The 11,417-nt window shown below is 35.3% G+C and overlaps 1 protein-coding gene across 1 annotated transcript; it reads right to left on the bottom strand.

Moving 5' to 3' along the window:
* Positions 1-5,975: 5,975 nt before the first annotated feature.
* Positions 5,976-8,181, bottom strand: LOC118745881 (putative nuclease HARBI1). The gene is made up of 3 exons (XM_036479546.1): positions 7,752-8,181; positions 7,546-7,690; positions 5,976-6,427 (listed from the first exon to the last, which is right to left on the bottom strand). The coding sequence occupies exons 1-3, from the start codon at positions 8,124-8,126 to the stop codon at positions 6,057-6,059; spliced, it is 891 nt and encodes a 296-aa protein (XP_036335439.1). The 5' UTR covers positions 8,127-8,181; the 3' UTR covers positions 5,976-6,056.
* Between the last annotated feature and the right edge of the window lie 3,236 nt (positions 8,182-11,417).

The following is an 11,417-nucleotide window of genomic DNA, read 5'->3' as shown; positions in this document are numbered from 1 at the left end:
TTCGCTGGCCAAGTCTGTTTAACAACCACTTTTTGCTCACTTAAATAAAGAGATTATTGAAACTGAAAATAATTTAAATGAGAATTAAATAAAAAATTAAATTAAAGTTAATTTCCACTTAAATGAGTTTGAAGAAACGCAGCCTAAGGCTCAGTATCCTCCTCACACATAGGCCAATAATAGTAACGCTGTGATACCATATGGAATACCAATCCCTTTCGGTGTCATTAGCTTTGCCGATGGTCTTATTTCCACCTGTGAGATTTGCAAAGCATGCGTAATCTTTTTCTATGATCTTGCAACTACAACATTGGTGCGTATGTCTAGTAGTTGTTGTTTTAAGATTGGTAAAAAAATCATAATAACAAAATAAACCAATGCAGGTATTTAAAGCACAGAAAACCAAAAAAAAAAAATATTTTTAAGAGGACTATGTTGTCTCTGACGTACGTCAAAGGTCAAGTAAAAGTGGGAACTTTTATGACTGCCCATTGATAGCTCGGTTATATAGCTTATAAAATAATATGTTTAAAGACATTTTTATCATAGTTGATAAATATGATATTTGACCAGTCTTGTTACACATATACTCCCACGACGACAGGCAAAAATATTGGCTACAATTTGTCATTTTGTTTGCCATATATACGTTTTATCGATGTACTTGCACAACATTCGCATTCGCAAAAGCTCCGCATTGATTATTGCGAATGCGAAAGCGAATATTCGCAACAACCCTGATCTGTACAAATGAACTAATGGCGTGCTTCAACCTAAACATCTGAAAGCTCATTTTCATGTCTGGCTGTAGCTGAGTGCGCAAAGATGCGCACCACAATTTGTTGATTTCCAGACGGTAAGGACTCGCAGGAAACATGCAAATGAAATATTTTTTATTTTGATTATTCACTTCACGGATGCGTTTGCAAAACGAACGCTTCATTTTAATATGCGCGTAGTTGAATTAAATATTGAACACTATACATACCGTGACCATATTTACGGCAGCCTTTTTTCCACAAAAGATAGAGGATTTTAAAACCTTTTTCAATGTTCCTAGATTTATTTGCCCTGAAGTAACATCTTTATTTGGCATATATTTTTGGATTCGATCTTTTGTGAACGCAGCACATAAATATTCAGTTGTAACATCACACATTTGTAGAATATTTTTCCATAATCTTGTACTTTGTGCTCGTGATTTTTATCCCACAAAATTTGTTACAAACATTTCTACGCAGGAACACATAATAAAAATATCCAACTACTTTTGAAGCACGATTGGTATCCATCGGATTATTTTTAGACCTGGATTTCGGCGAAGCACAATGCAGTGAGTAGCATCTGGAGCGAGGTGAATTGCAAAGCGAACCTTCGAAGGGTTCCACTTACTTCCATCTTTGATAACTCTTTACTTTTACAACTTTCTCATGGTAGCCTTCTTATTTGGAGTTTCTCATGCTGAAGTTACAATCAGCAAAATGTTTTTTTGGCGTAAATTCGCATAAATACATGTGTATGTGCTCCTCGTTTCGAATCACAAGCGTCCAGATTTAAAAATAAAAACTGGTTCATAGGCATGTATTTTTATGAGCTATTAAGGCGCCAAAACATAGAATACGGGACATTAAAAGAAATACAGAACATTTGGCGTCCCGTATGAAATAAATAAATTACCAGACAAGATAAAATTAATCAAAAATACTCAGTAAAGATAGATTCAATTCAAAAACAATTCTTACTTTTTGCTTTAAGAAATTTCCGTGGGATTCTCAATATAACCTTCCGCCTTATACGAGCCGATTAAAACTTATGCATCTTCCTACACTTGCCAGTCGCAGGCAAATGCTTGGTACAATTTTTATAGTTAAATTACTGACAGGCTCAATTTCAAGTCCGATTCCTCTGGGTGAAGTTAGCCTTAATGTTCCCTCCCGGGTATCGAGACACTTCTTCCCCTATTTCTGAAAGATTGTAAAACTAATCTTGAATTGCACGACCCACTCCGTTGCTTATGTCAGGATTTTAACTCTCATTCCAGCACGTCTGATATATCAGATCGGATTTTCAGTATTAAGCAAGCGGTACTCTCCTCTCTCAATAAATGAATTATTAACATAAAGACATAAAATCAGCTGATGAATTAAGTTCTGTAGCTGAACAGTTTTAGATCTCGACACTTAACAAACTCCTGCCTATCGTGACTCGGCGCAAAAATTTAAAATACTGGTTTCGTACGTCATGCGGACTGCGGGTAAAAACCATTGGGATTATTATTATTATTATTATTATTATTATTATTATTATTACTATTATTATTATTATTATTAATTGACGAAAGAAAGAGAACTGTCCCGTATAATAAAACTCGGATGGTTACCGTAACTATACAGTAATTTCATTGACGTTTATAGTAAGTTCAAATAGGTTTTTGATTGTTTTTACCATTTGTTTCCCTCAGTGTAGTAATCAGGGCCTTACCGAGCACCGAGTTACCGAGCACCAAGTCCTAATTTTTGTTATTGAACATAGTGAGAAAAAAAATGAAACGCTATGATATTGTTCGGTTTTTCACATTTTGACGTTTTTCGTCATGGTCCATGAATCACAATACATGAAAGGTTCGTTCAGTGAACGACAAGGAAGTTTTGGATGTACGTTGCCACAGGTGCATGACATGTTTTGTAATGCCTACAAATTTACAGATTTTTTTATTTTGTATTTGGAAAAGTATCAAAATTGAAAAAAAATTTATCTCTCCAAAATTCATCGAAAAAAGTATCGCTTTTGATCCACTTGGATCAAAACGGTCACACTGAATACAAGATTGGGCCAATCGAGCTGAGAGCAACCGGGCGTGACGTCAACAAGTACCAGAATGAGAGAGCAAGACGAACCCGACAAGAAAAAGAGGAAGCATCGAATAAAAGGCAGTATTGGTTGGATGCTGTCAAATCGACGAAGAGAGGGTTAGCGGTTCGCGAATGGTGCCACCTTCATTTTCTGCATCGTGATCGAACACTATCTCAGCCATTGTCCCGCCCTGGTGAGCACGCGCAACCAACTCTTCAACAAGTACTTTCTGGATTGTTTAACCGACTTGAACTCGGCGAGTGTCCTCGACTTTTTGTGCTATATAAAACGCACTCGGTGGTTAAATTACTAAGGGAAGGTAAGAAACAAATGGCTTCGGACGTACTTTGCGCGGGGCAGCTACTCTAACTAACTTAACCTAATCGCCTGTGAAAGTTGAATAATGCAAACACTGATTTATTTTTTCGTGTGTGTGTCCAAGGAATTTTGACATTTTTGATACTTCATAGCCTGTTGCCTCACTCTTTCCTCAAGAAATAATGGAACGGGCATATATTTCTGTTGCAAACATGGGTTGCTTTGTGCTCTTTTTTCACAAAAACTTTAGAAAACCGTAGTAGAAAGCGTAGCAAATTCCTTAAGAACTGCATACTACCTTAAGGAAATTTGACTCAAGAAAACTTCTTAGCCATTTCTTGTACGTCATTTTAAATGGAGTTTTTGCTTTTCTTGAGAGCTGCATACAGGTCTTTAGCAAGGACTATCCAGTACTGACCATCAGGGTTGATACCTCACAAAACCGATTGCGTAGCAAAAGCTGGGAAAAATCGTAGTTAAAATTAAAAAATCGTAGCAAACGATACAAATAGGTCATTATTTTAAATGTATATGCATACATATCGTTACCTCAATTCACAAAGGCCCCAACCAACACATTTCTTATATTATTATACAATTATATTATTATAGCATTATAAAAAGAGCATCAAGGGCTTTTTGAAAAGTGGCATGTAACTCCGTTGTTTTTGGTGCTAATGCCCTGTATGCAGCTCTTAAGAAAACGGTAAAGAAAAAATTGCCATTATTTCGTGTGTGTGCCCAAGGAATTTTGACACTTTTGATACTTCACAGCCTGTTGCCTCAATCTTTCCTCAAGAAATAATGGAACGGGCACATATTTCTGTTGCAAACCTGGGTTGCCTTGTGCTCTTTTTTCACAAAACAACTTTAGAAAACCGTAGTAGAAAGCGTAGCAAATTCCTTAAGAACTGCGTACTGCCTTAAGGAAATTTGACCCAAGAGAATTTCTTAGCCATTTCTTGTACGTCATTTTATATGGAGTTTTTGCTTTTCTTGAGAGCTGCATACAGGCCCTAAAGGCGGATTCGCCGTTCGTATCCGGACACTTTTTGTTATTAATTTTACGCGTACCTTTCCCACTCTGTCTCACTGAGAGCGCGACAAAAATGTACTGAACACTCTTTGTTCGAATCAAAATTATTTTGATATTCTGTTCGAACGACTTGATGATTCGGGTTGCCGCGTTCTCCTTTATATGCGTTAACAGCGAATTGTATGTATTTTTTGCCCTCAAAATCGTGTGTAGGTAACAATATCATCAACTGTTTGATTCAGAACAAAATAAAATGTGCCGAACTGAACGGTGAATCGTAGTTCATCATAGTCTCCGGCAAAAATGTTTTGAGAGCAAATAAAAAGTTGTCCGGACACAAATGGTGAACCCGCCTTTACACTTTAAAATTATTATTGAAGGTATACAGTGAAAACGCAGTTTCACAACAAGTGTTGGTTGGGCCTTGTGAATTAAGGTAACGATATGTACAGCCTAATCATGTATCTCGAAGCGAACGTTCGTTTCGTCTGCCAGACGTTTCTTTCGTGTGTTGGTAGTATGTAAGTCGAAATCGTCTGGCAGCACGAAAACAGCTGATCGTTACGTAGTTTTCGTCTAGTTTGGAATTTTTTAAGGCGAATAGAAGACGAAAGTGAGACGACAATCGTTGAAAACAGACGAAAGGTTATTAGTGATCGTTAAGATGGAGGGTTCTGCCAGGAAAAGTAAGAAAATAAAAAATATAACTTGGTTTAAGGAAATATATTAATATTTATGCTTGTAGCGCTGAAAAAAAGTACAACCACTCAATTTGAAGTACTTGTAAAAGAAATGGAGAGAAATCCTGACCTGGCCAGAGGTGTTGCAGTGTTGGGATCTGATCGAGGAAGGGTAGAGGAGCGGTGGGAGGAAATTATGAGGAAAACTAATTCTCATGGTCCTCCTACAAGAACGGCCGTCGAATGGAAGAAAGTAAGCATAAGTGCATAAATTGTATGTGGTAGATAAATGCTTGCGCACTATTTCCATTTTACTGACATTGAATTTTATTTTATTTTTATTTTTCAAGATATGGGCTGACTTGAAAAGCCGGACAAAAAAGAAGATTGCCGAAAACAAACGAAGCCTTACTGCTACCGGTGGTGGCCCATTCCGTCACTCTCCGCTTTCCGAAATGGAGCAGGCCATAGACAGCCTGGTTTTTATTTCGAGGTCAGCAGCCCCGAGCGGCAGAGTTTTCGGCATTCCTTCGACGGCGACCTCTAACATGTCAAGACATTCGTCGTTGGAGGAAATGCCTCCTTTACTTGTGACTGAATCGCCAACACTTGACCAACGAAGGCAACAAACAACCACCCTTCAATCTCCTATAAGGCACAACCAACCACCACCAGTGGGAGTAGTAACTCCCACTACACAGACAACCCGTCCTACACCAACGCACACGTTACGTTCCGCTAATAGGAAGCGCACCTTCCAAGAGACAGTGGCTGAATCTGCCAAACTCCAAGCAGAAGCCGCTAAAGTGCAGGCTGAGGCTGCAAAAAAAAATGGCAGAGGCATCAATGCTGCAGGTGGATTCCACAAACAAATTAACTGCTGCAGTGGAACGCCAATCTGAAATTTTTGAAAAATTTTGGAGTACTTCCGGAATTAATTTTCATACCACTATTGTGATATTTTGTTTTTTTTTTGTGTAAATATTTTTTAGATTTAAGTGTGAATTGATACTTTGTTGCATTTACTTAGTTTATATGTAGATTTAGGATTTAAGACTGAAAAGATATTTTGTGGAATTTTTATGTAAATATTTTATTAATTTTAAGACAAATGAATTTTGCTGGTGTACCTGAATTCTAAACACACATACTTTATAATAAAACTGCGTTTATAACAAACTCTCTGCTATTCTCATTCTAATAAGGGCAGCTGTATTCGAAATGTTACTGTTTTCCAGTTCTTCTTCGTAACTAACAAGATTCTCAATATCTGGGCTCTCCAATGGAATTTGATGTTTGAAAAATATACAAACGTTATGAATAGCACAGCACACATTTACAATTTGTGTAACTTTTTCTGGTGAATAGTGTAGCCCTCTCGAACCAATTATACATCGAAATCGGTTTTTCAAAACACCGAAACATCTCTCAATTACATTACGAGCTTTCGAGTGCTTTGTGTTGTAAATTCGTTGAACTTCATCGGCTGCGCTTCTGAATGGCGTCATCAAGTATGGCTGCAAGGGGTAACCAGAATCACCTACAAAAATTTTCATTGTCAGTAATAGTTTTATAGCCTTTTTATACCCGAGCGCACTTGTGCACAAGGGTATTATAACTTTGTTCACATAACGGTTGTTTGTAACAGCCAAAACGAATCGAGGTAGATATAGACATATGTATACATAAATGATCAGAATGAAAAGAGAAATCGATTAAGCGGTGACTGTCTGTCCGTCCGTCCGTCCGTCTGTCCGTCCGTCTGTGCACACGATAACTCGAGTAAAAATTAAGATATCCTAACGAGACTTGGTACGTGTACTTCTTTTGGGCGTAGGACGGATGGTATTGAAAATGGGCAAAATCGGACAATAACCACGCCTACCTCCCATATAACGGTAATTTTCATAAATACAAAAACTGCGATATTTTAGTAACTACTGAAGATAACTCACTCAAAATTGATATTTATAATAAATTTTAGACGAAAAATAAGAATATTAACTTTTTTTTTGAAAATGGGCGTAGCCACGCCCACTTATGGTTACATGTGTATATCTTAGTAACCGCTGCATCAATTTATTCCAAACTTGGCACAGTTGTTGGCCCTGGTACAGCATACCAAATGGCCGAAAATTTTTAAAATCGGACAATAACCACGCCCACATCCCATATAACGGTAATTTCGAGAAATACGAAATCCTCCATAAATCAGTAAATATTAAAGCTAATTTATACAAAATGATGGTTGCAACAATTCTTTGCCAGGAAATACGTTTATGATAAAATGTTGGAAAATGGGCGTGGCACCGCCCACTTATGATCACGTATATGTATCTCGCTAACCGTTCTAGCAATTTGTACCAAACTCGGTATGGTCATTGTGCTTGCCACATAAAAGTAAACCATTGAAAATTGTTGAAATCGGACAAAAATTACGGACGCTTTTCACATAACGGTAAATTTAAGAAATGCTTGAAATTTCAATATTTTGAAATTTAAGGACGATAGTTTACTTAAAATTTATACACGCCGGCTTATCATGTAGCGGTAGCTTTCGGAAAGGTGGAAAACATATATTTAATACTTGCGCCGGGTATTCAATGTTCGGCTCCGCCCGAACTTAGACTTTCTTACTTGTTAAGTTTTAAAACTTACCGAGTAGCCATGTGTTGGTTTTTCCATTGTTATAATCAGATTTTAGCTCCTGTTCTGCGTGACTCACATTCCAAACAAATGAATCATGATTCGCCCCTGGATGCCTAGCGTCAACAAATGTGATTACCATGTTGTGATCGCATATCTGTAAGGAAACTCAGTTTGTGTATATGTATACTTGTAAAGATAGTAAATCATTAACCTACCGCCATTACATTAATACTGTAAAAACCCTTGCGGTTGAGGTATAAATGGTGGTTGTCACTTCCTGGCGACTTAATTCGAACGTGTGTTCCATCAACACAACCAATAACCCCAGGTATTCCGTATTTCTCAAAGAAATATTCTTTAACTGCATTTTCCTCATCGATGTTTCTCCTAAAATTCACCCATTTCTGGCAAAAATGGTCCTCAAAAATATTTAGGCATTCACTGATCACGTTTGCTGCAGTTGACTGCCCCATCGACGAAATATTTTCGTTACCAACAGATTTTTGGTAACTGCCGGTGGCGAGAAATCTTAAAAAAGTCGCGAGTTTTAGCTGGTGCGATAGGTGGGTGCTTCTATGTGATGGAGCCATGTGCTCTTTTAATTCGTTTAATATGTATTGGAATATTTCTTTATTGATTCGGAAATTTGCATCAAATCTAGAAACGAATACATTGTAGCATACAAAAATTATTCGCTAATCTTGAACTTACCCGCCTTTCCCTTTCTTCGGATTCCTCGGCGTCCATTAGCGCTATAGCAGCATACATTTTTAAAGATTTATTTTCCTTATATTTCTTTCCGCAACACAACCAAAACACTTTTAAGCAAAACCAAAATGTAAACAAATCCGATGTTGCCCATTTAAAATAAAAAGCATTGAAATAAGCTGAAAATATTAGAAATCTAAGAAAAACTCTTTGGAAGTACATCAAAATTTCATCCGGCAACATCATACAACGTAACCGAGACGATTGCAACGTAATCGACGTAAAGACAAGACGAAGACGAACGACAGAGTTACAAAATTGCAATCCGTGACAATATCGCCTACAGACGAATCGTTCGTGCGGCCTATCGTTCGAGATACATAACAAGGCTGGTAATCTTTTTAAATAAAAAGATAATTACATTTCAATAACATTTGTACTTTTTTATGTATTGTATTTTATTTGTAACTTTTACAGCGGCGCACAGTGGGGTAATTGATGTCGATATTGCGTATTAATTCAAAAAATGAATTTCAAAATACAAAGAAGGGCTTAATACCAAATGAAAGTAGATAAAATTTTACATCACTATGTCATCAAATATTTGCCCAAAAATTTGCCCGTTTCTTGCAATATGCTCTTAAAGTAGTCACTTTTTCCTTTGAGTGTGCGCAAAGTGAATAACGTTATTTAATATTTCAAATTTCCAAGCTACACTCTAAAAAAAAATTTCCTAGCTAAAAGGTAGGTTACTGATTTCCTACCTTATTATTCGCGAAATTACATGCTCTATTATTCAACCAATAGTTTGTTTAAATTCGGACTTTTTACAGTGTAATATAGCTGCTGTGGTGTGCGTAAATTTACTACGAAAGTGTGTACAAGCTACAAAATACACATCTGCTGTTTGATTTCATCCGTAGAATTGTGTAAAGCCGCTAACAAAAAGGATTTTTACACACCAAAATGTGCAACCAGAAAAATACATATTCATCGTGTAAATTTACCAAAAAATTTTAAAAATAATCAAAAATATACTCGATTTATAGTCGCATTTTTAAACAGATTTTTTAGAGTGTATATCTGAGTTTTCTTTAAAGATATATCAAAAATGGCAATGGAACTTTCTTGTTCAGATATTTAGGCTATACACGGTGATTTTAGTTTTTTTTTACTATGGTTCTAAGTATTTTATTTTTTATCGTAAGCGTAAAAATAAGGGGTTTTTGGCTATATACGTATACATATAATTGAGAAGTAGGTGCGATCAAGCAAAAGTGTAATCATTTACATATACCTTGGACATTATAGTGTCATTCTGTAGAAAAAAAGTTGCGGCATGTCTGCGTAGTTTTTCAGTATATCGATTTATATAATATACATGAAATTCTCGATGAGGAAAAAAACCATATATAACAAGTGAAAACTAAGTACAAAACATACAAGAGAGTAATATTGTTATTGTCCACGTTCGTCGTTTGTTCAATTACTGTCTTTTTTTATACCCTACATACGGTATAACTATTAGGTACATACGTAAAGTAGGCTAAATACTGTTTTGTTTTAAAGGCGAAACTTTTAGTTCTTGCATGTATCAAAGAAAGTATGTATACATTTATGCACATATCTGCTCAGACTTATAAAAGCTGCATTTTTTTGTAAGCGAGCGACAAAAGAACGCTCAACTCGGGTAAAATTTCCATTTAGCTACTTAAGCAACCCTGCACAAAAAACAATAGCAATTAGTAATTATGCGATGTATTTGCGTAATATATATACTTATTTATTTATATACGAAAACAAAAATTTCCTTCTCTACTTTCCCATTAACAATTCGCAATAGAGCAGTTTTTTAACTTAACAACACTACTCTTGAGGTCGCGTATTTTTTAATCGACCTGGCTGAACTCGGATAAATAGCCGAGTTTGTGTTGTTGCTATACGTGTATTTCGTCATTTAAGCGAGTATTCTTTTGTAGCTCGGTTGCAAAAGAATGGACCTAAAATAAAATTTGGGTTTATTAAATTTTACAATAATAGCTTAGAATGACGTTATTTACTTGTCCAATGATTTATAGGGTATATGTGAAATCAACTTTTTTTCTGGGTATTGGACCGAACCAATTTTTTTAAGAGATTGAGCCATAGGTAAAAGAGTAATTTCTCTGTTTTTCGAAGTTGGCCTCCGAAATCGAGATATGGGCCTTCGAAGTTCCAAATAGGACCTTCGGAAAAAATTATATTTAATTGTTGCATGTATATAACTAAAAACCTAAAAATATAAACGTAGTCCTGCTTTTATAAAAAAAAAAATATTTTAAACAAGAAACTTACCAACCGATTTTTAAACAAATCTTACCGTTGTAAAGGCAATTAAACCCCCTTTCTTCTGATATGCATTTTTGTATACTTCTTATATAAAAATTTGAGAAAGCACTTAAAAGACAAAAATACTAATTTTTTCTTATAAAAAATATTTTAAACAAAAAAATTACTGATTAGTAATACAATTTAATACTTTATTTAAATAAAACAGAAAATCGCCTTGAATTTTCATATACAACCTGTTATGTAAAAAATCAAAAGCAACGGTGTTTTTATATTTTTATATGCTTTAGACTTCTGTTACATATACTTTTGCTTTATTTTTAGCAGGGCTGTAGGTGAATAAGAACGAATTAATGCTTAAAACACTAATAATTATTTGTTTTATTTAAATACGGTATTCAACTGTATTACTAATTAGTAATTTTTCTATAAATTTTGTTTTTTATAAGAAAAAACTGGTATTTTTTCCTTTTAAGTTTTTTCTCAAATTTTTATATACGAAGTATACAAGTATGCATATTAGACGAAAGGGGGTTTAATCACCTTAACAACGATGCCAATATTTAAAAATCAGTGAGTAATTTTTTTGTTTAACATTTTTTTGAGAAAAAAGTTATTTTTTCCTCTTAAGTTTTTTTCTCAAAATTTTATTCACGAAGTATACAAATATGCATATATGTAATACTTCTATATTGGCAGTAAGCTAACTTCTCAATGTGTAACATATATGTAATACTCCTATATTGGCAGTAAGAGCTAGTACCGTCCGAAAACAGTACAGATATATCAATAAACACGTACGAAAGAAAAGGAACACACTCTTCTTCTTCTTCTTTTTTGGCGCT

The sequence above is a fragment of the Rhagoletis pomonella genome, unplaced genomic scaffold (genome assembly GCF_013731165.1).
Source record: "Rhagoletis pomonella isolate Grant_MI unplaced genomic scaffold, Rhpom_1.0 Rhpom_scaffold_00009, whole genome shotgun sequence".
Taxonomy (NCBI): domain Eukaryota; kingdom Metazoa; phylum Arthropoda; class Insecta; order Diptera; family Tephritidae; genus Rhagoletis; species Rhagoletis pomonella.
The sequence above is the reverse complement of the archived record's forward strand: the minus strand, read 5'-3'. Positions and strand labels throughout refer to the sequence as shown.

What these genes read in the sequence shown, in the direction of transcription:
- LOC118745881 (XM_036479546.1), bottom strand. Translation starts at nt 8,126, where the DNA reads ATGGCTCCATCACATAGAAGCACCCACCTATCGCACCAGCTAAAACTC. An exon ending in ACAGTATTAATGTAATGGCG is followed by an intron (nt 7,691 to 7,751) that starts GTAGGTTAATGA and finishes GTTTCCTTACAG; the next exon opens with ATATGCGATCACAACATGGT. An exon ending in AACCAACACATGGCTACTCG is followed by an intron (nt 6,428 to 7,545) that starts GTAAGTTTTAAA and finishes AAATTTTTGTAG; the next exon opens with GTGATTCTGGTTACCCCTTG.